The sequence below is a fragment of the Astyanax mexicanus genome, chromosome 14 (assembly GCF_023375975.1).
Source record: "Astyanax mexicanus isolate ESR-SI-001 chromosome 14, AstMex3_surface, whole genome shotgun sequence".
Classification (NCBI taxonomy): domain Eukaryota; kingdom Metazoa; phylum Chordata; class Actinopteri; order Characiformes; family Acestrorhamphidae; genus Astyanax; species Astyanax mexicanus.
In genome coordinates this window covers 30,971,026-30,998,401 of record NC_064421.1, presented here as the reverse complement: position 1 = coordinate 30,998,401, position 27,376 = coordinate 30,971,026, and the positions used below count along the sequence as shown (strand labels likewise).

Below are 27,376 nucleotides of genomic sequence, written 5' to 3'. Positions count from 1 at the left end.
GTAACACAGATGCTGTGAAGAATTGAGTGTCAGAGAATCACAATATAATAATATAATTGTTATTGTCAGCAACGTATCATGATAATATTGTACAATCTGTAATGTAGACATGCAGGTAGCCCCATGGTGATTGGTGGTTTATTAGTTTTGCTACAGTGTGAAACTTGAGTAAATGTTGAGCAGCACAGTTTGTTGTAACGTAGCTGGTGATGTTGTGTTTTAGAGTAGCGCAGGGTTGTTGCAGCTGTTGGATGTGGCGAAGGAATCTGTGCCTGCTGCTCTGTGGGCCTCCACCCCTCTGGCTCTCCGAGCTACAGCAGGACTCCGGCTGCTCCCCGGAGACAAAGCTTCCCATCTACTGGACAAGGTCAGAGCATCACACACCTCTTTATGGTAATGGTTTACAGAAAAAAATGATTTATTCAGTTATCCTAATTATAGTTTTTTGTATATTTGTGGTGCTATATTAAGAAGTAATGGTAGTATGTTTGCCCATGTACCTTATAGTTGATATTTGTAATGTCAAAGTATTTACAGTCTTTATCATTTTTACAGTATACACTTTTTTGTATTATAACCAGAGGTGGCTCCTGCCAAAGCTCTTGGGGGTTGGGAGGGGCACAAATATTATAATGACATGATTTTAATACATTTGAATAACAGCTTAAATAATACAAAAACATAATTTACAAAATTCATCAAATGGTATGGATTGGCAGTTTCAAATCTGTACTTTTAACAGAATTTCTTAGCTATTTTCAGTAAAACTACAAGTAAGATATAATTAACCCATGTAAGAAGACACTTTTTGGCTCAGAGGATCGCTGATTTGAATCCCAAGTCATGCTGCTGGCCATCAGCAGCCGGAGTCCGAGGGAGGAGGCGTGAGCTAGTCTTAACTCTACGGTGGCCGAGAAAGCCCAGCGCAGTGCAAATTGAAAAGCGCTGCAAAAGCACAAAACACATCCATCAAAATTACAACACAGGCGAAGCAAATAGAAAAACGCGCTGCAAAAAGAAAAACGCGCTGCAAATACAACCACAACACAACGGAAGTGAGTCACAACACAACGGAATTTTCCCTGGGGACCTTAAAAGATGCTGTACCAGCTAAGCTGCGTCTTCAGTAACGTCTCGGACTTCACTATGTGTACAAAGGACAATAAGTGGCAAACAAGCTTCTGAAAAGTAAGTTATGTTTATTACCTGTGATTACCACGGTTGTGTGCATATTATTAAAAGTTCTGCTTCACAAAACGCCTTGTTTGCCACTTATTGTCCTTTGTACACATAGTGAAGTCCGAGACGTTACTGAAGACGCAGCTTAGCTGGTACAGCATCTTTTAAGGTCCCCCGGGAAAATTCCGTTTTCCGTGTTGTGACTCACTTCCGTTGTGTTGTGGTTGTATTTGCAGCGCGTTTTTCTAGTTGCAGCGCGTTTTTCTATTTGCTGCGCCTGTGTTGTAATTTTGATGGATGTGTTTTGTGCTTTTGCAGCGCTTTTCAATTTGCACTGCGTTGGGCTTTCTCGGCCACCGTATAACTCTCCTAGTTTTGGGGGCATTACTAGTGATAGGGGTTCTTATGACTGGTTTGGGTGATTGGCCTTCCAAATTGGGGAGAAAATGAGACAGAATTTAAAGTAAATTATTAAAGAATAATTAGAGACATTTAAACACAGTTTGTCTATATAGCCACAATACAGACGTTTAACTATCTAGTGTAGATAATAAAATGCAGTAGCCTTTCAATATATTAAGAATTAATATCTTTGCAGAAATATATTTTCACTGTTACAGTGATATCTTAGTAGATGGTGTGATCTTAAATTTAGTATAAATATCTTTTTTGAGATTTCTTCAAAATGTATTTTATTTATTTATATTTTTCATCAATTTTAAGTTTATTCAAATAGTAAAAACATTAGGGGGGGGCACAAATATTATGATATGATTTATCTTGATCTGTTCCGTTTTAAGAGCTGTCTAACAAGTCAATAGTCAAATTGCACTGTGCAAATTAATCAGCTATTTAATTTTGAATAATAAATTTGTCACCTTGCATTATTTACACAATTATTTTTTTTTATTTTGGTCACCTCATGTAGCATTACCTTCAGAAATCACTACACAGCAATATAAATATTTTTCTTACATATATATAATTTGGAGTTTGGTTCTACAATGACCGAACTGTCAATTTGCTCTTTGAAAAAAGTAATCTGTCAGTTTATTCCCCATAAAATTTAAACTAAAAAAATATATATTTTATTTTAGTTGCACCAGATACAGAATAAAGATTGGCATCAGGGCTGATGAGCAAAATATTGAATATGTAGAATTAAACAGTTGCAGGTATACAATAGATTCCCTGTACACATAAAGCATTGCCAGTCTATTCAGTCGTAGGTTATTACTAGATGCTTCCTGTTCCAGATTTAAGTGGTAAAAGAAACCGTAACCGGTGTAACAGGTCTGTTCAGGTGTGGAGCAGCACAGCGCGGTAAGTTAGTCAAACCTTTATACAGTCTATGGGAAACCCAGATTGCTCTGAAAAACCTGTTCAGCTTGTGTGTGTCACTCAGCACACTAGGGCAGATCCTCCAGAAACCCATTGAGATTGCATTGCAGAGCCTGAAACTCTGAAAAACATGGTTAACATGGGAGTGAATGAGAGAGATCGAGAAATCTGGTCAATTTCCAGACTGGCGGGAATCGCCATAAAAGAGGTGGTACTGTGGGGAATGCAACTCGCCGGTGATTGGTCCAAGATACTTAGAGGCAGGACTGGCTGACTAGAACAGTCACAGCTAGTTTAACACTAATTAAATGTGCTGGAAACTCTCCTTCTTCTTACCATGTGGTGGGATGTCACCTGATTGCCCTAATGAAGAAAATGCCACTGATTATTACAGTGATAAATTATATTGACACAGTTTACAGTCTGACAGCTGGGTTGTGCTTCTTTTTGTTTCAAACAGTTGTCGAATACATTTGAATTACAGCACAAATAATAATAAGAAAAAAACATACTTTACCAAATAGATTGAATAGTATGAATTGGCAGTTTCAAATCTGCATGGAATTTATTAGCTTTTTTTCAGTAAAACTACAAGTGAGATATAATTAATTATTATTAATTATTATTAAACAAATAAGAAGAGATATTTAAATATTACGTTTTGTCTATATAGCCACAATACAGACTTTTAAATGAATAAATCTAGTGTAGATAATAAAATGTAGTAGCCTTTCTGTATCATTCTTTAAGGTTCCATACATTAAGAATGAATATCTTTGCAGAAATATATTTTCCCTGTGACAATGATATATTAGTAGATGATGTCATCTTAAATTTAATATAAATATGTATATATATATATATATATATATATATATATATATATATATATATATATATATATATATATATATATATATTTAGATTTAGATTTCTACAATGTTTATTTTATTTATTTATGCTTTTCATCAATTTTAAGTTAATTTAAGGAGTACCATAAAAGCATTACTTATTTATTTAATATTGTCTGTTAAAAACAAGAAATACTCTTTAGAGGTAAACAATAATTTTATAATAGTCTTGCAACAAACCCAAATGAGATATGTTGAATATTCTGACTGGATTTAATTTGACGCAAGATATTTTTTTTGCAGTATGGTTCTGTTTCCGGGTGCAATGAGAGATGTACTCATTTGTCTGCTCTGTCAGGTTTAGGGACGTGAACAGGTTCACACCTTCAGGTGTTGAATGTTTACATCCGCATAATATGCCTTTATGACGTGTACTAGCCCTGACTGTATTCATACGATCCGTAAAACCGGTCCGTCCTGAACTGGGCCAATTAAAGCTTGACACTCCTTTGAGAATGTTCCATTCTTGATAAAAGGAATCTTTTGGCTGTTTTATTTATTTTATTAATTTTATCCTTTTATTTATTTTAATCCCTATTTTATGTTAGGCATTTTACTGTTTCATCCTATAATTGATCTGTCTTCTGTTTTACCCTTATTTTATTTCTGTCACTTTCTTTAAAATCTTGCAATGAAAAAAAGCAATGAAATAAAGAGATAAAGAATCAAGGGACTAAAAATTAATCAGCCCCTTGTTTCTTTATCTCTTTATTTCATTGCTTTACATTTTAGCCTGTCCACTTACTCTTTTATTCTGAATTACTTTATTTCTTCTTACTTATATTGTATATTGTTTGCTTGTTTTATAATGCTCTTACCATTACATTTTTGTTTTTCATTTATGAAGTTCTTTATTTTAGCTTAACCTCATTAAATATTTAGATTTAAGTTTATTTATCAGTCCCTTTAAGTTGTGAATGCTAGACCACATTGAAAATGATGGTTTCCCTCAATGTATTCCCAATTAACAATATATGTTAATTCACTGATTAAAAGGAATAGTGTGAGGGAAAAAAAAAATAAGATTTTGTTTATGTTGGTAACTGTCAGGTATATTGGCTTATTTGTTAAAAAGTGTACTGTTTAGTATATCAGGGTCAAAAGGTGATTTCTTGTAGGTAATCCTCATTACAGATCATTTCTTCTTCTTATAAACATCTTCATACAAAAATCTGTAGGCTTTTTTTTTTTTTGTTTTACTAATTGATGCTTGGGCCCTTTTAACTGCCACTTTTAGCTGTATTTCTATATTAGCAAAGTATATCTCACCTGTAGCTCTTGGTAGAAAACGATTGCTTTGTTAGGATAGATAACTAGTACCTAAAATTAAAATTGGTCATCTGTACTCTTCTTTTAAGCAACAAAAATACATCCTTTTCATTTTTTTCATGTTTTTGTTGTGATTTTGAATAGACTCAAACCTGCAAAAGAAAAGTTAATAAAAAGTAGTAGAAATCTTGTCATGATGGTGATTATTTCTCTTAATTTTATTGTTATTCTATTATTCTATTATTATGTAATGTAATTTAAATGTAAGGAAAATTGACTATTTGGTTTAAAATGTTATGGTACTGATCACTTTTATTAAAAGTGCTATTTTAAAAAATATATATTTAATTACTTAAATGACAGCTTTTGCCTTTTTTCTATCTCCTTTTCTTTTTATAGGTTAAGGAAGTGTTCGGAACATCTCCGTTCCTTCATAGGCCAGACAGTGTGTCAATCATGGATGGTACAGATGAAGGTATGTGTGGAAATTTATGTAATATCTGTGTAAATTATGCTTATGTGTCACAAAGCAGTGGATCCCTGTTAAGCTTTTTTTTACTCATAAATTATTTAAAAGAATAGCGAACTCCATCAGTTTGCTTGGCTTTCAGTGTAATTCTTCACTAATAAGCATTGGAATGTTGTATACCTGAAAATGTGTATGGTATTAAATGACAATGGTAAAACAGAAGCTGGCAACCCTAAGAGAGTAGAGTAGCCAGAGTACAGTAATCTCCAGCTGTCAGGACGTCAGCCATGTCATGTCCTGAGCCAGCCTCCTCACGTTTTCCCACCCAACATGAAGCAGCATGAAGTTGTAAATTGAAAATTTGTTGTATAATGGTTCCAGCCGTATAGATTTGTCGTATATAATGCATATATGAGGCCGTAATCCAATCCTCTAAAGTAGTTCTCCAGTGCAGTAACGAGTGCAGCGGATAATGTCCCAGCGTAATCTCCGCAAACGGATTATCTGCCATTAATTTGCCATGCATCAAATGTCATTTTCTTTAAAGACACATAGCGTGATGCCAGCGTGTGTAATTTCTTTTGTGATAATAAAAAATATTAATCAAACCTCCTGTTTATGCACGCCTCGTTCAGAAATGCGCGTGGTGTCGTTGGCAGTTGGACGGATCTCAAGTTTCGTCTCTAACCAGATTTCGTCCAGGCTGATTACGAGCGAAATTGCGGACTCCTGGCCGCCGCTTATCCTCACAGATTACTGCATCTCTGTGAATCATACAGACTTATTGTTAATGCAGGGCCTAAGTGGTATTTGTGAGTTCGGAGATGGAAAGAGTTTATGGCCGCTAACTGACCGTTTGCTCGTTCTCCCCAAGCGCCAAAGCTGCAAACTTCCCATGTTTGTTGTCGATTCAGATCACTTCTTAACGATTTAGAAGAGTTTTAACTCCCAAGATCCCGCCCTGCACTTACGAATGTTTGTAATGCGGCCTTGGTTAAGCTTAAGAATCGATGGATGTTTATATTCTAATATTCTAAGCACTCCTAATGCATGTGAAATGTAGCACATGTTGTTTTGATATGATGCCGAATTAATATGACTTTATGCGGAGGAATGTTTATATTTATTTTTCTTCGTAGGGGTTTCTGCATGGATCACAGTCAACTTCTTAATAGGTGAGAAATCTTAGTTCTTGTTGTTCATGTTGTTCATGGGTCTAAATAAGAATGGATTCTTCATTACATGTTATCCAGTTGTTCTGTCCCTGAGGCAGCATAACACCCCAGCACTGTCACACTACCACCACCACCATGTTTAAATGTCTGTAGGTGTTCCTGCTATGAAATGTGCTATGAAAAGTGCAGTAATAGACATACACTGTAAAACTCAAGTTTCTCTGATTTTGCTATTAATAGGTATATGTTTCAGTAAAATAAGCATAGCTGTTTTATTCTATAAACTACGGACAACATTTCTTGCAAATTTCAAATAAAATATTGTCATTTAGAGCATTTATTTGTAGAAAATGAGAAATAGCTGAAATAAAAAAAAGATGCAGAGCTTTCAGACCTCAAATAATGCAAAGACAAACAAGTTCATATTCATAAAGTTTAAAAGTTCAGAAATCAGTTTTTTATTCAGTTTTCATGCATCTTAGCATGTTCTCCTCCACCAGTCTTACATGCTGCTTTTTGATAATTTTATGCAACTCCTGCTGCAAGAAAATTTAAGCAGTTCAGCTTGGTTTGATGGCTTTTGATCATCCATCTTCCTCTTGATTATATTTCAGAGGTTTTCAATTTGGTAAAATCAAAGAAATTCATAATTTTTAAGTGGTCTGTTTTTTTTCCCAGACCTGTGTATATAAATGTTGCCTTTTGGACCTGGTATGGCCAGAGATCATTATTACAAAAAGAATAATAAAGCCACAAGAACATCCTTTTCCAATATTTCTAAATCCTAGAACCATTAGAACCCCCAGAAACCTGTTGAATCTTTATTAAACAACTTGAATACCAATTTTGTGTTGGACAAAAGCCAGAAAAATGAAGGTGCTGTGTTCTAAACTGTGCATCAGATCCAGATATAAGTACAATTAGAAATGTTGATTTTTCTTTTTGTCTCATATCCATGTTTTAATGTCAAACCCAAATGTTTTCAGTTTATAGCAGAAAAAGGGTTTGGCCTCACAGTACTATTGAAGGGGACTGTATAATAATATTTTTTAAAGCTATGCTGTATTTCTTTTTTGTGCTTAAGGTTTAGTTTAGGATGAATTTGAGGACACATCATGCACTGCCCTTTTATTTGCTGCTTAAGAACTAACAGGCTTACATCTGGAATAGAGCCGGGCAAGAATTTATCATTAATTCTTATAGAATTTATGGTTATTAAACACAGCCACTGACTACACCCTCAAAAATTTCTGTTTCACCCATGTTTTATTAATGTTTATCTCTCTTTATCTCTCTTTATCTCTCTCTTTCTCCTTTTCTCTCTCTCTAGGTGGTCTTCATGGATCTGAGACTCCAACAGTTGGAATGCTGGATTTGGGAGGCGGCTCAACTCAGATAACTTTCTCACCACAGGATGAGGTTTGCCATGCACCTTCTGTTTTTACATGCTCAACTACATTTGGACACCCCTTTTAATGAATACATTTAGTTAATGTAAGCAACACATATTGCTTACCCAGCTTGTCTAGTCCCTGTAGAGAAATACTGTCAGAAACCCTCTGAAGCCTATTGGCATCATGCTGTTAATGGCAGTTGTGCAGAATTGTCCTGTATTTTTTTATTAGGTTTCTAATAGAATTATCTTACATTTAATATACAGCTCTGCAAAAAAATAAGAGACCACTTAAAATGATGTTTCTTTGATTTTACCAATTTGAAAAACATCTGGAATATAATCAAGAGGAAGATTGATGATCACAAACCATCAAACCAAGCTGAACTGCTTGAATTTCATAAAACGTTATCCAAAAGCAATGTGAAAGACTGGCGGAGGAGAATAAGCCAAGATGCATAAAAACTGTAATTTTAAAAAATGGGTTATTATACCAAATATTGATTTCTTAACTCTTAAAAATGTATGAATATGAAATTATTGTTTTCCTTTTTATTATTTGAGGTCTAATTGCTCTGCATCTTTTTATAATTTCATTCTTTTCTCATTTTCTGTAAATAAATGACAATATTTTTATTTTGTAATTTGGGAGAAATGTTGTCCGTAGTTTTGAATAAATCTACAATGTTCATTTTACTCAAACTATATACCCAAAGTGGTCTGAAGTGGTCTCTTATTTTTTTCCAGAGCTGTAGTTTCAGTGTATGTACAGTATTATGTTCCTTTTCTTCATAACAAGCATAACAAATCATAAGCAGTAGTGACTAATCTCAGTAGCTAGCTAAATTTCCAATTTCAACTTAAGCATTGCAGCAGTTACATTCTGGTACCTAAGGCTGCTGTGTGATTGGAAAAAATTCAAACAGAATAGCCAAACTTAGCTCTAAATCACTGAGGATTTAGAGTCAGACAGTAATAAATAATTGTCACGCCACCAAACCCGGATATAGTGTCCTAAATTGAACTAAAGTCATGTTGCTGAACTTTACTGCTTCTCTGCATCACAACAGACTGGCGGGGTTGTCTACAGATCACCACTAGTAGATGGGGAATGATCAGTATTTTTGAATTTTTTATTATAAAATTATTTTGACAACATATTTAGTTCTTGAAGGGTTGTCCCATTTCTTATCCTGTGTGAACTCCGTATTAGATAAAATCATCTCCATCGCCCCTATGCAGCAGTGCACCAATGAGTCCCAGGTGTGTACACTAGTAGACTGGCTTCCAACTACTTTATCGCTTTCAGACATAAGATAAGAAACAAATGAGACCACAGAAAAAAACAGATTATGAGGATCATTATCTACAAACTGAAAGCCCTAAGAACGTTGGTAAACCGTCCCAGGATGTCCCAGTCTGGCCAGTCCAAATGTCCCCCAAAGGCTTAGCAGATGATTGTCCTGAAGGACATCAAGGATTCCTAGAGAACATCTAAAGGATTGCATCAACAACAAAAAATATACTCATGGATTCTATTATCGATGTTGTCAACGAAACATCACAGTATCCAGCGGTAGCGCCTGATGAAGAATTTGTATCTCACTTTGCAAACTATGGCAGCAGCCGCTGTCTTATAGTGTAATCTCCAAATGCCCTGCTAATCCCACAGGCCTGGTAAATAAGGGTTGTTGGACATAGAGAGAGGGAGGCAGGGCGATATTCTTGTTCTTTAACTAGGTCAGAGCATGTCGAAGAGGGATTGAGGACCAATTTATCATGTCATTATCCATCCTCTCGATTCCACAGACGGGCTGCGTAACAGCTTTGCCCTTTAAAATTGGTTTTGCAGGTTGTAACTTACTCAGGATTTTCTTCTTATTGTTGCTCGTCAGATATTTTTTTTGTTATTTGGTGTAATACTAATTAAATATCATTGTAGAATCGTGTTTGACGAGCAGCTGGAATTAGAAAATGTGCCTGGACCTTCACCTAATCCTTCGACACATCTGCACAGATAAATCCTTTAGTACACTAATATTTTCTTCATGATGTTTGTGATGAATAATAATGATAGTATAATCATAGTCCTGCTTGTTGTTTTCTATCGTTCTACACAGAAAACCATCCAGACAGCACCGATCGATTATGTGACATCGTTTCAGATGTTTAACACTAGCCACTCACTCTACTCACACAGGTAAGTGTAAGGTGTGCAGAGAGTCCAGTAGCATTATTACTAGAGATGCATAGAATATTATTGTATTATTGCAGAATGTTATAATTTCCAGCCAAATAATAGCTCGTTCTTTTTTTTTAGAATTGCTCTGAAAAATTGCTCAAAAATAAATAGGCAGGCCCACACTCTACCTGTTTCTCCCCATGGCCTCTGGGGGCGCTGTGTCTCACAGCAAGGCTATATACAATGAAAAGAGTGTGCACAAACTGTTTATTTTTACAACATGCTTGCTTAAATGAAATGAAAAGAAGCACTTATTACTTGTTATCATGTTTACAAGTAATATCATTCTTCAGTAACATCAATCTTCAGAAACTGTCTCTTTACGAGCTGAAAGATACTAAGAGTTGCACAGGCCAAAGATAACAAAGTTAGCTGAGATAACTTTGAGCTTAAGCACTTGCTTGTTTGCCCAAAGACTGAGGTAATCTTATTATTAGAATAGCTCTGCTGAGGTAAATCTATGAATAGAATAGCACTGCTAAGGTAAATCTATGATTACAATAGCCGTGCTGAGGTAACTTTATGATTAGAATAGCAGTGCTGAGGTAAATCTATGATTAGAATAGCAGTGCTGAGGTAAATTCATGATTAGAATAGCAGTGATGAGGTAAATCTATGAATAGAATAGCAGTGCTATGGTAAATTTATGATTAGAATAGCAGTGCTATGAAAATTTTATTATTAGAATAGCAGTGCTGAGGTAAATCCATGATTAGAATCGGACTGCTGAGATAAATCCATGATTAGAGTAGCACTGCTGAGGTAAATCTATGATTAGAATAGCACTGCTAGGGAAAAATCTATGATTAGTATAGCACTGCTGAGGTAAATCCATGATTTTAGAATAGCAGTGCTTAGGTAATTTCCTGATTACGAGAGCACTGATGAGGTAAATGTGTTTTTTTAAATTGCATTTTTAAAATGTAGTTTTGTCATTGCTTTTTTAAAGCAAGATGTAAACACATTTTGGCTAGTTATATATTCAATGGTCAAGCCTGTATTAAAAGCCTGTAAAATAATTGGTTTTGTCTTTGGTTAAATGTTTAGTTCAGTTACAGTTTCAGACAAAATTTCATTTTTTTTCTAAGTACATGTTACACTTGCAACCACCTCTAAACCATGTTTTAGAAAATCAGAATAGTCAGTATTAATATTAGTGCATCTTTTTCAGTCTTGTAGGCAACATATTATTGGTGGCTCCTAATAAACTGAAATAGAGTATAGTTTATATATTTTTTTTTAAATCCTGTTTGGACAAACACTATTAAACAGCGGTCTCCACACCTTTTTACTGACTCACTGCGTTTGTTCATGCTTCAGCAGTGTCTGATAAGGGCTTTAAATCCTGGACCCTGGTTCTCCAAGACCAGCAGATGAATCTGTCGGCTCCTTCATTAGACCAGATCACTCGGTTCCTCAAATACGGCCTTATGTGTGTGTTTATATGCAAGTGAGGGAGAGAAAGGGCGTGAGAGCATGTGCGTGTGTAACCCGGCTTTCTCATGATTAGAGCATAAGTACTCCACTCTCCAATTAAGAGAGTCTGAGCAGGACCTTAGATTACTAGATTACTGCTTTTCACAGGGTTGGCTTCTAATGATCCCTCGTCGCATGGCGGACTCTAATAAAGCTTTAGCCCAGGCTCACTGAAGGCTCTGACTTTAAGTACACTTAGTAATTGAAGGGCGCTAGATGGTATGTAGCTTCATATTGATGTGCAGGTTTGAGTTTAGGAGCTGTAGGAGTCACAAGATAACACCACACAACTTATACAGGTGCGGGCATTTTCAAGCAGTCCCCTGAGGCAACACGATTCATGTTTAGTTTATATACTGCTGTAGCAAAGAAAAAAAACACTGATTGGTTGCACAGTTTTAGTGGTTCCTAATTCTAGGCATAAGTTGTTGATATGTCCTCAGTAGGGTTAAAATGTTTTGCTATTTTTTTATTTTTTTATTTATTTATTTTTTTTGCATCGTACTTTTAAATGGTTGCTATGGTGTTCCAAGTAGTGTTCTAGACCAAACTACTTTTTGAATGAAGCTCAATATAAGATAGAAACCAGTTAGCAACATCAATTAAAAAAAAAAAAAAGCTTAGGCGTAGACTCATTTACATTACCTGGCTGCAAATCTGATTTTTTTTTTTTTTTTTTTTTTTTGTGATACATATATGATTCAGATTCTTAAATGTTTGTAAATTTAGAATAGAATTTTATATATTTCTGCATAATATGACCTAAAACATCATCGGATTTTCAGAAGTCCTATAAGAGAAAATCCAGTTAAACAAATGAGACAAAAATATTATACTTGCTCATTTATTAATTTACTAAAATAATGCAGTGTTACATATTTGTGAGTGGTAAAAGTATGTGAACCTTTGCTTTCAGTTTCGGTCTCATTTTCCCCCTATACAGCATTAACTGAACAAAAAAATTCTGGTAACTATTGATTATTCGTTTCGCACCGTTTCCATTGGATTAAGATCAGGACTTTGTCTTTGTCGATTTGAAAAAACACTTTTTTCGTCTTGAACCATACTTTGTTAGAACGATTTGTGTGTTTAGGGTCATTGTCTTGCTGCATGACCCACCTTCTATTGAGATTCAGTTTATGCACAGATCTCCTGACATTTTCTTTCACAATTCTCTTATATAATCTAGAATTCATTGTTCCATCAATGAAGGCAAGTTGTCCCGGCCCAGATTCAGCAAAACAGGCCCAAATCATGATACTACCACCACCATGTTTCACAGATGGGATAAGGTTCTTATGCTGGAATGCTGTCTTTTTCTTTCTCAGTATGTAATGATTAAAACCAGCTGCTAATCTTAAAGGTTCACACACTTTTACCACACTATGTGTTATTGGATTATTCTCCTCCATAAATAAATAATCAAGTGTATTATTTTTGTTTAACTTTGTTTAACTGGGTTCTGTTCTACTACTAAATCTACTTTTATGACTGAAAATCTAATGATGTTTTATATCATATTTATGCAGAAATATAGAAAATATAGAAAGTTTTCAAAAACTTTGTAGCCTAAGAGATTTGTAGGCATGTTCTATGAATAAATTTTGATTTGGCTGAACCATTGTCTGAAACCATTGTCTTTTTTTTTTTTTTTTTTTTTTTTTTTTTAAACATGGTTTGAATTTTCACACCAATTCTAAGAAGTTAAGGCAGGCTATCTATACTTATATCATTAAACAACAGAATAGAAAAAGAAAACACTGCAGTATGAGTACAGTAACAGATTAGACTGGTTATTCCTGTATTTACTGTAACTGTACATTAACCCTTATAAACAGAAACAAAATGAGTCTGAGGGGAATCAAATGTATCAAACACATGAACCTTGGTTTGAACTCCCGCTTCTCAGATCAGAAACCAGTGTTTGTTTCTGTGTGTGGAGTATGTGTGCTCTGGAACATGAATGCTATGTTTTGAGACTTTTTCATACGTCAGATAAAATAATAGTAAATAGTTTTTTATCAAATTGACACTTTCGGAGCAGTAATGATGAGCTATTACTCAAACAACTATGTTACATGAATAGAATTTACCACAAATTAAAAATAACTAAGAGTTTTTATAGTTTGTTTGTGTAACAAATTATAAAATAAATAAGTAATAATACTCTCTTTCTCTCCCTTTTTCTCTTTCTCTCTCTATCTCTCTCTCCCTCTCTCTCTCTCTCTCTCCCTCGCCCCACCCCCTCTTTCTCCAGCTACCTGGGTCTGGGTTTGATGTCAGCCCGACTTGCTGTGCTCGGAGGGATTGAGGGACAGCCTGGTATGTGCTCTTCAATCTCCGCTCATCTTTGGCTTTTAAAGACCTCATTTCCCCCGATAAATAAGCCATTATCTAATCTCTTAATAACACTGAAGATTAATTCCTTGGAGGCCAGCTGTTGCACTGATTTAGAGAGGGGCTTGGGCTCAAAGAGAAACCCGCCATCCCTGGACACGCAGGTCACTGGCGGGATTTGCATTTTATACACTTGAAGTTTTAATCAGATTGCTTTTTGTTTATTATTACTTTTAAATTTAATTTAGTTTCATTTATTTATTTGGTTTGTTGTTATGTAACCCTGTCCCAGCATCTCTCTGCGTGTGATGTTTTGTCAAAAGTCTATTGACTAGATGGCACTGTTAGATGGGTCAGTCTGTAAAAATAAATAAATAAATAAATAAATAAAAATATAAATAAAAAAACAGTGACAGTTGTTTCCACAAGAGGGTACTGTTCTGTAACTATTCTGTAACCAGTAATGTATATGTAACAGTTCCTGTTTACAATTTTACACAGAGTTCATGATATTATTGTATGTTTCTTCCCCCAGCAAGCAATCAGGAGCTGATCAGCCCATGTTTGGCTCCAGACTACACTGGGGAGTGGGAGCATGCTGAGGTCAACTACAAGCTGAAAGGGCAGAAAGCAGGTATGTTCATATATCCCCTGTACTCAGTACTGCCAGATTTAAATTATGCGCTTCTGTATTAATCATTCCACTCCTTTAGTGACCTTCTATTACAACCTACTGTATTTTTTAGACTATAAGGCGCACCTAAAATTCTTTCATTTTCACCTTATAATCCTGTGTACTGTGGTAGGCCCCTGGGGTAGGGGGGGCGTGACCACTGTGACCCGGAAGGAGGAAGCACACAGAGAACACAGACACGGGGAGTAAATGAAACTCAAATCATACCTTTATTTGTAAATGATGCCCTCCACCACACCCAAAATAACTCAAATAAACATAGCTAGGCCCAATGGGGCTCTAGAGTCTGTATAAATCCCTTAGTGGTCGTTTAAAGGTCCGTGCGGCCTCAGCTCACTCCTCCCAAGTCCAAGTCTCTCTCGAGTGTGAGCTGAGGCAGAGTTTTTATGCCTGTCCCAGCTGGCGGCTTAATCAGTCCTGAATGCCCACCGGCTGGGACAGACATGGCTGTGAGTTCCGGCGTGGGGCGGACCCACGGTTCCCCCGCCTCCTCACGCCACAGTACCTTATGTATGAATTCTACCAGTCAGGTATTAAGGAGCAGTAAAGCCACCCTGCTGAAGTACAGCAATATAAAGTAATAATATAAGCTTAGATTTCCAATATTTTGTCAAAGGGTGAGTTTTCAGTGAAGTTTCTCCAGCACTAAGGCTGGGTGCAGCAGCATTAGCATTAGCCTGTAACCCCAGTACTAGCCCTTTGCACTAGTTCAGACATGAGTATACTGGACTGTAGTCTGTGTGTGTGCTGTGTTAATACTAGGGGTGTGCCATATCGTATCGTATCATACGTGATAATATCGCCAAAAAAAAAGAATATCGTGAAAGATATTATACCCTGAAATATCGTGCTATATAACCCACCCCTCACATTAGATCAGAGTACTGCTTTTTTGCCGTTTTTAGCAAAAGAAAAATTCACACTGTTCTCATTTCCTATTATATATCTACTAGAGACAGATTATATCTGTCCAGTATCTTATTTTACATTAATCCTGTATATATGGAGATATTTGAAGTGCATTACTAGTATCATGACATTCTGGATCATTGACTTCTGTAACAAATCTGATAAAATTATTTTTTTTAATATGTCAGTTAGCCATATCATATTGCATGCAATAATAAAATTCTAAATAATTTTTCTAATTCACTGTTTTGTCACATCGCCAAAAGTATTGTGAAAATACCATGAAATACAGTGATATTATTTTAGAGCCATATCGCCCACCCCTAGTTAATACATCAGAACACTCAAGGTTCCTCAGTCTAGCGCTATCGGGTGGAAAGTAGGTCCTGCTAGCTCTGTGGTTAGCAGCCAATGCTAATGCTGCTGCATCCTGCCTTAGTGCTGGAGAAACTTCACTGAAAACTCCCCCTTAGACTAAATAATGGAAATCCAAGCATACTGTAAATAAATTAGTTTTATTTAATTAGGCGCTTCCCCCAGCTTTCCCATTAGAAGAGAAACATGGCGACACCCTTGCTTACTTAGATGTAGACATCCTTACTAGTGTCGCTTAATGTGCCTTATAATTTGGTGTGCCTAATGTATAAAAAAAGACCTGAAAATAGACCACAAAAAAGACGTTCATTGATAGTGCGCCTTATAGTGCAAAAAATACAGTAATATCACACTTTTTAGAAAAAGCCTGTCTAATCAATTGTTTATTATCTCTGCTGACTATTATCAATAGTTTTGTTGTTTTTATGCATTTACTGGTTTTCCACTGTCTGTCACTAGGGCTGGGTACCGTTTTAACATTTTCAATACAGATAAAAATTGATACAATATTAAAATAATACCTTAAAAAAAAAAAAATCTGTAATTGAAACAAAAAAACAATACCAAAATCAATAATTATTCTCACACAAAATATTTATTTAACAGCCGACATGAGTAATCTGATTCTCATGCTGTCACCATGACAAGCTCCATCCTTTTAGATCTTAAACATAAACAATGAGCATGTTTTTGGCACTTTATGAAGAACAAAAACAGCATTATACTTTTGGATGCATTTCAGTTTTTAACTGTTCTTTTTTTAAAATATGAACATAAACAAAAATTCTTGCTCTTTCCTGACTGTTAGAATTACCTACTGTGGACCAAAATCCACTCCAGACCTGCCAAGATAAAATCATTTTATAAGTTAATTACATTCGGTCAGAAAGCAGCAGCACATCTCATTCATAACAATATCATCAGGTTAAAGTATTCTCTCTGATCATGATGCTGTGTGAACTCATTGCGTTTTGCTGTCTTTGTCTCAGGAGAACCCATTTACGAGTCATGTCTGAGCAAAGTTGAGAAGATGATTTACAAAAAAGTGAAGAAAGCTGAAGAGGTGAAGAACATGGAGTTCTACGCCTTCTCCTACTACTACGATCGCGCTGTGGACCTGGGCCTTATCGGTATGTGTCTGACCTTTCAGAAGAAGAACAGTTCAATAAAGGATGTTCAGATTGTATTTGTTTAGTTATTTCAAACTGCATGTCCCCTAATCAAATGTTTGATTAGGTAGATGAGTTTAGACATTGACATTTCCACATCTATTTATTTAAGCAGTAATACACGAGAGGGAATGCTATAAGGTGTAATATTGGCACTGCTGTGCTGCAGTCGTAGATCAGCAGTTCCAATATTACATGTTGTAGCGAGAACCTTTACACCACTGCTCCTGTGGTATAAATCTTGCGATTTATACCACAGTTCAATTATCACTGTTTTTTGAAAGATAAAGAGTTTTTGTTTGGTTACTAACACTCCACGTGTTCAAATAGTTCCATTGTTGCTCTGTGTGGAGCTGTGCTGTTTGGCTTGTAAGCGCTGCATCGTTGCTAGGTTACCGTATGTGGCGGAGTAATACATGAATAGCTTTGGTTACAGTGCATTACCGGCTGATAACGGCACTCATGGAATGCCTCTCAGCCAATATGTATTATTGCGCACCTGTAGAGGTTTAAAATAAATAAAAATCCCACTAACACCTCCCTCCCCCTCTCTTCCTTTCTCTACCTTTCTCTCCCTTTTCTCCCCCTTTTCTCTCTCTCTCTTTCTCTCTCTCAGATGAAGAGACCGGAGGCACCATCCGAGTTAGCAACTATATCGAAGGTGCCAAAAAAGGTAAAGCCATCTGCTAATGCTGTCTAACTTCATTACATGTACAGTAATAGTCAAAAACTTGGACACCTTTTTTTTTTTACATTAAGGTTAATATTGAAGACTATATTAAAGCTATACAGAAACATATTATTTGAATTATTTAGTAAACAAAAAGTGTTTAATAGCACGTTTAGCTTTTAGGACAGTGTTTTCATGAGGGAGAGTCACCTGGAATAGATTTCTTAGCACCTTGAAGGAGTTGAACAATAGTTGCTGCTTTCAAATTAAATAACCAAACACTTATAATAATACCTAATACTAAAGAGATATCTTCAGCTAATTATGTGCTGGACTTCGGAGCCAAACCAACAAAAAAACAAATCACTGTCCAATTAAATATAAAATCTCAATCTCCATGTCTCATGCTGTCTAATGTAAAACAAACATACTAGTAAATACAATATGTATCTTTTTCTTGCATGTAAAATGTGAGTAAACAGTGTGTGTTTAACAATGAATATTTTTGTGTGTTTTATGTCCAGTGTGTAAGAACATGGAGGCCGGTGTGGGGGAAAACCCTTTCCTCTGTCTAGACCTCACCTACATCTCAGTGCTGCTGCAGGAGCTGGGATTCCCTCAGGACAAAGAGTTTAAGGTGGGCACTCACAAAAAACTACTGTTTATCCACATTCTGCAGCTTTTAGACCAGAGCTGTTGGACCAGAGTCAAATTACAAATACTAGTGCACTCAAAAACTTAGAATATCATTGAAAAGTTACTTTATTTCAGTAATTCAGTTCAAAATGTGAAACTCTTATATTATATAGATGAATTACATACAGATTGATCTATTTTAAGCATTTATTTCATTTATTGTTGATGATTACTGCTTACAGCCAATGAAAACAAAAATCAGTGTCTTAGAAAATTAGAATATTATATAGGACCAATTGGTTCTTTTGGCAGTGTGAGCAGTGTGCCAAGTGATGCTGGAAAATGAAATCCGCATTTCGATAAAAGTTGTCGGCAGAGGGAAGCATGAAGTGCTGTAATATTTAACTATTGTGATTTAACATATCAATGTCTTTAATTGTGGTGCTGTTACTTTAGTATTCTCAGATTTAGTCCCCTGGAACACAAACTGACCCCACACCTTTTTTCTCTCTCTTTGTATATCAGCTGGCCAGGAAAATCAACGATGTGGAGACCAGCTGGGCTTTGGGCGCCACGTTCTACTACATTGAGTCCCTCCGTGCTCATTAACTGGATTTGGTCACTGTGTGCCAACTGATGGACTGCAGTGTACAGCCTCAGAAGAACTGACCGGTTTACAGTTCCAACATTTTTGTGTCATATCATGTTCTCAGAGTCACTGAGCTCTGTTTGTTTTAAGCGGGTTAAAATTAATCAACAGCTTGGGGACAGATTCACAAAAATATTTGACTTATCTAACTTTATTTCACACTTTATAGTAAGTTACATTTTCTTTCCTCAAAAAATTATAATTCTTTGGGTTTCAGAAATGTTTTTTTTTTTGTTTGTTTCTGGCAGACATTCGTCAGATTAAAAAAATTGTCAAAATATTTTTTCAGAAAAAAAAAAAAAAACTAAAACCTGACTTATAACTGCTAATTTTAACAAAGTCAACCGTTTAACCCCTTAAAATGCCTTGTCCCGTATACAGGATACTGGTGTAGGTGATACAAAACCCTTTTTCTCTGCAGTGAAATAAGTAGTTTAAATTCTGAAAATTTGAAGGATTTGAAATCTCCTACAGGACACTTGGAGTAGCTGCCTGTTTTCTCTCTACTCCACTTAATAATTCCAGGTCAGTAACAGGAATCAACCCAAATTCTGCAGGTTTGAAAACGTATGTAAAAACTAGACAAACCTAACGAAACTAAAGGTTTGGAGGACATTAACTGTTTGATTTGTATTCAGGAAAATATTGATTTTAAAATGAAGTTCAGGAAAGAGCCAATTTTATGTTTTTATTCATTATATTTTTACATTTTAAGCAGATTTACTTAAATATTTTTTCTCTCTAATACAAGTACAATTATGCTTTTTCAGTAATGTTCCTCATTACACATGAAACATTTTTATGTAATGCTTGAATAGAAATCCTCAAGATTTAGTGGTGTAATGTAAAAAAATGAATGAAAAAAATCCTGGCCTGTTAAGGAGTTAAGACACTATAGCCCTATCCAGATGGGATTAGTTTCTCAGAGGGAAGTCTGTGAAAAATATTTCACACTTCTACTCAGTGATAAAACTCACTTGCATCCAGACTAAAATAATAATAAAAAAAAAAAAAGCGGAGGACCTGTAAGTTTTTTTTGGGCTTTCTCGGTCACAAGACGTCACGTTCAGTAGCTCCTCCATTTCCACTCGCTGTTATTTTTACATGGATCTCCGTGAAAAACACGTAATTACGGTGCGTAGCAGTGGACAAATAGCTATTTTATTAAATGTGAGGAGACAAAACTCAGAGATGTGCGTCAGGATGGGACTAAAATTACCGGAGGACCACAGAGTTCACTGAAAAACAGTAGATAATGTAGGCTGTAATTTTCTTAGAGGATGTATGAGAAAAACACTTACATGGTCGTAAATCACAGAGGACCCCTAAAAAAGAGAAAATTACTCCCAGACCCCCTGAGAAACTAATCCCGTCCGGATAGGGTTTAACTCAACTTTTTGAGAAACTGTATTTGTACTGTACTAAAAACTGTGTATGTTGTTAATACATGAAACTAATTTGAAAAGGATGAAGTCAATAACTCAGGAAGTGCAATACTTTTTTTAAATCTAAAAGTAGTAATTAAAAAGTCAAGAAACGATTAGGATAGTCCATAAAAATATTATAGACATTATTTCAAGGTACTAATTGACAGCATTTAAAAAATATCATTATCCAAATATATTTATTGACAATATCAAGAAAGGATCATCATTATTTTAAGGTACTAATGACAATATCAAGAGAATAAGCCATTGTTTCAAGTTATGTATTAAAAATATCCAGAAAATAAACCATTCATTCAGGATACTAATTGAAAAGGATCACACTTTGGTTACATTTAAACAGAGAAACTGTTTATGCCTTTGCTAGCGGGTTTCCATAAAAAAACTGCTACTTATTATTAAGTAATATTATTACTATCTGAACATTCACTGTCTGTCATGAAACCCAGCTTTTATTTTGGGAAAGCTTTTGTGAATCTGCTCCCTTAAATCCTATTTATAAAGCATCTAGGAGTAGAGACTAAGTAAGAGTGCTAATGTAGCATCAGCTAATTGCATCACTATATCAGCACTCTTACTCTATAAGAATATAAATATACCTGATGATAATATTTCTGGTTAAAGGGAATAGTGCAGCCAAATAATGCTAGCTGGTGTTGGGAGTTAGTATGATGCTAAGCAACAATATTAGCCATGAACTGGAGTTGGAAAAGGCTGTTTTTCAGCCTTTCTGGAAGCCAGAAGAACGCAAGGAGCATTGGGGAACCCGCACACTGTGCCTGACTGTTGGATGGAAGCTAATAAGTAGTGCCAAGCACACAACTTGTACCTGAATTTTCACATGTAATGTGTGTTCTGTTCTTATATATATACACACACACACTCCATAAGCCAGAGCTGTTTTGTGATGCTACTGGTAATTTGTGCTCTGGGAAATACATTAAGTCTACGTATCATGATTGTGTTGATACTGAATGTGAGTTTTAACTACATACCTCTCTTCTACATTGAATGTTTCTAGTTTTAAACAAGCGCCATGCTTTGTTTTGCTCATCTGAAGGATGAAATGTGTTTATTGGTGAATGGTGAGGGTGAATGTGTGTTTGTAACTTGAAGAAGCATGCCATTACAGTACTGTTTGTGTAATTTTTGAATCATGAAACTGAAATATTAAGTATATCTTTTACTTCCTTTTGATTGTCATTTGTTTTAAAGCCAATATTACATCAAAAATGTACCATGTTTAGTCAGATCCTGATACTGGTGGTTGGTGTAGAGAAGTGGGCATCAAAACTGTCTTCCAAGTGACAGATTAAGGTTCAGTTTTTCTAGTCATGCTAGCACAAGCACGCTACACATGCATTTTGCAATCATTTAGTCCCCCGTGGGCAATGCTAAAATTACTATTACAAACTCTACAGCGGGCCATGATGCTCCTGAATGCATCCCATCCAGGAGGAGAAAAAACACACTGCCTGCCCACACTAAAAATGTATTGGCTGACTCAGAGTCTTTGTTTGTAAAATAGTAAATTAGTGAACAGATGGCATGGTGTATGAATACTACTAGAGATTCCAGTTCCAGTCTGTTTATATGATGCACAGAATTATTGTAGGTTATTCACCCCCATTTGGAAGATCAAAACCCAAGTTAATTACGTTAGTCTATTGCAATGTCATTAAATACGATAAACAGTGAATTCTGCACAGATCAGTGTGTTCCTTATTCTATTAATTAGAGTGTGTAGCTGTATTAATAGCCTGTTCAAAAAAAGTAACTAGTGGAAGGCACCTCCTTAAGGGTAATTCTACTAAGTGGCGTTGTACTTCCTGTATTCACAGGATTTCAATTCATAACCAGTTTTTGTCTGAGGCCCCAGGCAATTGATTGGTTTGCTTGCCTTGTTGCAATGGGCTTGCTTCCAATGAATGCATTCACAAAGCTACTTTCTACAGTAGATAAACAAGAATCTTTTGGCACCATGACAAACTAATGCCAGGGGCTCGAGGGCTAGAGAGGAGGGTGAAAAGCCCCTAGCTTTAGATCCGTAAAGCAATGAAAGAACTGTTCTCTGGAATGATTAGGTTCTAGTAGAAAGCCTTTCCTGGACAGTACAGACAGTTACTCCAACAAAAGCAAAAGTAACACTCACAATACCAATGATTTAAGAGAAACCCATGAATAGGCATGCATCCCAATACATTTGTCCAAACTACAGTATGGGGGTTATGGAAGCCCAGGTTCTGAGTGTGGAAATTCACAATTAAACTATTGAATTAACTGTTCAAATGTTCTAATTTATTGAGTTACAACTGTATATGTCCATTTGGAGAACCATGGATTGGAGAATCCCACACTGGAAACTTGAGTTTTACATGTTATGTTCTTAAATACACAAACTTTTTGTGATGAGATCAGTCAGTCAGTCAGTCAGTCATTGAAAACAATACTTTATTTTCTTCTTTGTATAAACTGTAATAAGAACTTATTTAAACAAGCTTTTTAACAATAGTTTTTAAATACATCTACACATCCCAACAGGCCTAAATTTCCATAAACAGAGAATGCATGTGTAACAGTTTTTACAAAATGTGGTTATTTGTTCCAAAAGACAACGAGAGTTCAGAGGAAGGCATCGCACCATTCGGTCAGACACTGCGAACAGGACGCAGCCTGCCGTGCATTAGCTCCACTAGTGTCCTTCAGCCACTCAGCAAACAGCTCCTGGTCCTTCCTCAACAGCAGGAACTGACCCAACACCACAAACGCCTGCAGGGTCACACAGATTAGCAAGTCTTTAGAATGTTTAGAAGATAGTACTTGATATTTAAAAAAAAAGGCCTCAGGAAGAGGTAAATCTCCACTTAAAACATCTGTAAATATATGCATATTTTGAAACCTAAACCCAACATGTGGTTTGTGGGTGAGGTGTTTTTTGTGCATTAACAGCATAAAATGAGAGTTAAGGGCACATAACTGATGCACCTGCTAATATAAACCACACAAACAAAACAGCATTTAATACATACTCCACATCATAATCACCAAACGTTTTACTGTTTATCATTTACATTACATTACATTACATTTGGCAGACGCTTTAAAATATTAACTTACAACTTACCTGTTTTAGAGATGCATTTATGATAGTTACTGTACTCTAACCAAAGTATAAACGGAATCAAGCTTCACTACTGCTTTGTCTTTATACAGTTCTTTCAGTCTATAATTACACAGAACAGTGCGTCACCCACTGTCAGAAACCGAAAAAAAGGCTATTAGAAATTGGTGGTTGTAATCAATGGGCATGTAACAATACGGTATCACAATACATTGCCCATGATACAATGATCTCAATACTGTGATTCTGCGATACTTGATATATTACAAGACAATCCTCTACGAGACCTTTTAACATGTGTCTTACTGAAGAGGATAAAAATACTCCTAAATAATCAAATACAAGAAATTATGGATTTATTGGTGTCAGTTTCACACAATTTGACAAACAATATTTAAACAATAATCATCTGATTAGCGCCACCATGTGGAGTAATCAAGTAACATTTGTAAATCTTTTTTTTTTTTCAATAAAAAAGTAGAGACATTTGAAAACACATATCAAATGTATTGTCAAACCCTGTGACCCATCCTGTTGGCCAATCTGAAAACAGTTCGGATAACAGACTAAATTTAATGTGAAGAGAGAAAAAAAAAAAAAACTTTTGGTATGTTGGTCCAGATTTTTTGCACGAATTATTGCACTTACTTTATCGAAGCCCTGCTCCTCCAACTTCTTCCCCAGAACCTCTCCAATCCCAGACAGAGCTGTAACGGGCTTGTCCCCCATGGGTTCTGCCACAAAGTCTCTGTGTTTCTGGGAGGTGGTTGACATCTCAAGACGTCCTGTGACCAAAACCCTGAAGAGCTTGTTTCCTAGAGGTGGTGAGATAAAGCAAACCTCATTAACTTGCATTCGCAAGGGTTCTATGATCATACAAACATGATCACATCAGGCAAAAAAATCTAAGCTGAAGACTGGAGGTCATCCAGTACTGAGTTGTGAACCCCTGGTCTAAACTACTGAACAATCAAACAAATCGACCCTTTTTTCCATAACTTTACCTTCTCCCAACTTTCTATTCTGTTCAACTAATCAAATCATTAATAACAAGGTCTTTCAGAGCTGCAGTTAGTGTGTTAAAGCAGACAATCCTCGAAAGTGTGCTGGGCAGGGAGCACCACAACCAGGATTGGAGAACATCAACAACTGTATTTTTCGCACTATAAGGCAAGTGCGGTTAGCGGCTAATGCTAACGCTGCTCCAAGAGTGCTAGCGAAGGTTAGCAGCAGGCTCCGGGGCAAGAATACTGCAAAACTTCACTGAAAACCCCTGTATAATGCTGCACTTTAGCGGAGTCCTAATTTTTAAGGAAAATTAAAGGATTGATAAAAGAAATGTACTAACTGATTTCTTTACAGTAGTGTTGGGAGACTGGAGGAAGAGCCACAGTGACTAGTCAACAAATGACCATTGGGAAAGTCAAGCAGCTCATCTCCTCCTGGACAGACATGATTTTAGTTTGAATAAAGTGAGAAATCCCACCAGTGAACCTAAAGGACTTTAATGTGGAACAGTGACTCTGAAAATGGACCATTTCACACATAAGAGACAATTTTACACTAACACATCCAACACGTACCATTTAAACTAAGGGATGTTTAAAAAGAAAAAAAGAAGGATTTTTTACCCCAAAAATCTGGTTAAACAGTCACGGCATCAGGGAGCTTATTTATAAAATTTGGACTAATATTCAAGCACCGTGAACAATACTGACTGGGAATATTCCTCTACAGCAGAGGACACCAAACTTCTCTGTAAATGTTCATTTAAGTTCACAAATTCTTCAATTCATTTGTATAAATAAATAAATAAATTAACACATTTTCTTCATTCACACTGAAATACTTCCTAATTTGGACTTATTCCAAAGTTTGAGTTTAATTTAAAAATATTGGCTTGATAATAAACCCTCAATGCTAAATTTCCACTACAGTCCTTCAGTCAACTCCATCCTGAGTACTATATCTTTAAATTAGCAAACTGCTAACCCACTTACCTGTTTAATATTGCAATGTCAGCGTGCAATTAAGGGTATCTCTAATTTAATTCATTTTATCAGGCCTGTACACTCTGAACACGTTCACAAAACACCCTGGTGCTTCTTTCACACCTCCATATGCTTGACTGGAAACAACCCGGGCTAATTACTCCACCACTCTGACCACTTATTTCCTCCCCTAATAATCACGTGCTTTGTTTGGGTTCAGTTGCTATATGTTCGGACACGCAGCTAAAATCTAATTTATTAGCAAATTCACTTGATCAGCTTGTATTGTACAAAAAAATGTACATAGTTTCCTCCGTGTTTATTTATTCAGGCTTAATGCAATTTAATACACAATCCAATAATGCAAAAAATACAATAAATAAATACAAATATTTTTTAAATACATTATTTTAGAAAATCTGATCTGAATCAGGAATTTTAGAACAGGGATTGGGATTCCGTCCCATTTAGCCTGTTCTGTCTGTTCTTACACACCGAATATTGCTGACAATTAATCGAAAATTTAATTCAGGTGTGGCTTCGCCTTTCATGTGTAAAACAGGTGTACTGACGAGTTGTGCTATCCATCAATTTGCGCTGACCCACATTTTTGAAAATGTTTTTAGTTATTTTTTCCCTTGTGATAATTTAGTAGAATTTAGATCTTTTTCTTGTGTGCTTTAAACAACTGTAAATCACTGCCATCCTTTTTTTAAGTAAATAGCAATTAATAATAAAAATAGCAATACGTTATTATTATTTTTACCGCAACTTTACCTTGATACTTTGAGTTACTTATCCAAATATCCTTTTGAAAGCAAGTTCTAATATGGTGCTTATTTTTTGTATTTTTACCTTTAAATATTCACCAGGGCAGCACGGTTTTACAGGGTAGCACAACCCGTCATAACACCTGGTCAGAGTTCAGCTGATCTCAGGCCTGCTGTCACACTACAGATAATCACACAGCTGCTACAATGACTGAAGTCCAACTCGGCCAATGGAAAAGAACCATTGTGTCGTTACAGCCAATTGGAGGCAAGCTCTTAATCCCACCCACTCCATGCCGAGCCTTCAGGAAGCTGTGCTCTGGGTGGAGTTGTGTCAAGTTTGATTCACTTAGCTGAACCGATTCTTTGGAGCAAAGTCTAAATCATAGAGGAGCCAAGTATTATTTTACCAGTTACACCATGTTCATATTTGAGTATAATTTTAAATAAAGTTAATTTTATAGAAAATATTTTACATAAACAAAATCACACAATCATATAAATCTGTAATCAAAATTGTATCCAAATGTATTAAAACGGGAAACGTGTATGTAGTAAGTTCAAGAAATTGTCTTTAATGTGTGTGTTTTTGTGTATTGCTTCTGCTTATTTTTTGTGTCTATAGGTATAAAATCTGCTATTTTAATTGTAGATTTTATATATTTGTGTAAACACAAATCTCATTGCCCATGTTACATGCATACTGTGCATAGACAAAATGCTCTCAAACACACAGTATTTTTTTCACAAATATAATCTTAGTTTTTTAGCAAAGTGACAGGACATTCTTATAATGTTGTGATGTTGTGTGCAAACCCTTATTATATCACATGTTTTCAGAACGTTCCCGGAACATTATTTCTGTAATGGTACAAGGTAACCTTCATGCAATCTTTTTAAAACGTAGCTAAACATTATCCAAACCCTTACTATAGTCCACGTTTTCAGAACGTTCCCAGAACATTATTTCTAAAATGCTTCAAGCTAACGGAACCTTTTCAAAACGTTGATGCAAACCCCTTAATATATCACACGTTTTCAGAAAGAGCACCTCATTATGCGGAGTCTGTAAAACATTTGTGCATACAAAATGTTTCGATTCAGTTGGAGTTGGTGAATCGGTTCGTGCGAGTTCTTTTTCTTTAAAGAGTCGGT

At 35.7% G+C, this 27,376-nt stretch overlaps 2 protein-coding genes across 5 annotated transcripts in view; one reads left to right on the top strand and one right to left on the bottom strand.

The window, feature by feature from the left end:
* Positions 1-21,525, top strand: part of entpd6 (ectonucleoside triphosphate diphosphohydrolase 6) — a 28,206-nt gene extending 6,681 nt beyond the window's left edge. Inside the window, exons 4-14 of one of the 2 annotated variants that reach the window (XM_007244621.3) lie at positions 224-367; positions 5,100-5,175; positions 6,309-6,344; positions 7,675-7,763; positions 9,858-9,937; positions 13,713-13,777; positions 14,328-14,426; positions 16,760-16,900; positions 17,556-17,612; positions 18,134-18,246; positions 18,771-21,525. In XM_007244621.3, coding sequence (XP_007244683.1) covers positions 224-367; positions 5,100-5,175; positions 6,309-6,344; positions 7,675-7,763; positions 9,858-9,937; positions 13,713-13,777; positions 14,328-14,426; positions 16,760-16,900; positions 17,556-17,612; positions 18,134-18,246; positions 18,771-18,854 — 984 coding nt within the window. In that variant the 3' untranslated portion in view covers positions 18,855-21,525. Of the gene's footprint in view, positions 1-223; positions 368-5,099; positions 5,176-6,308; positions 6,345-7,674; positions 7,764-9,857; positions 9,938-13,712; positions 13,778-14,327; positions 14,427-16,759; positions 16,901-17,555; positions 17,613-18,131; positions 18,247-18,770 lie in introns of those variants that run through there. The other variant, XM_015604637.3, reaches the window with a different exon arrangement.
* Positions 21,526-22,772: 1,247 nt separating this feature from the next.
* Positions 22,773-25,619, bottom strand: LOC103031386 (barrier-to-autointegration factor). Of its 3 annotated transcripts, none has more exons than XM_007244622.3 (3): positions 25,461-25,619; positions 24,109-24,275; positions 22,773-23,108 (listed from the first exon to the last, which is right to left on the bottom strand). In XM_007244622.3, the coding sequence occupies exons 2-3, from the start codon at positions 24,232-24,234 to the stop codon at positions 22,962-22,964; spliced, it is 273 nt and encodes a 90-aa protein (XP_007244684.1). In that variant the 5' UTR covers positions 24,235-24,275; positions 25,461-25,619; the 3' UTR covers positions 22,773-22,961. The 3 variants fall into 3 exon arrangements, with proteins under 3 accessions (XP_007244684.1, XP_015460109.1, XP_015460108.1); XM_015604623.3 differs by lacking the exon at positions 25,461-25,619 and adding an exon at positions 24,809-24,829; XM_015604622.3 differs by lacking the exon at positions 25,461-25,619 and adding an exon at positions 24,465-24,590.
* Between the last annotated feature and the right edge of the window lie 1,757 nt (positions 25,620-27,376).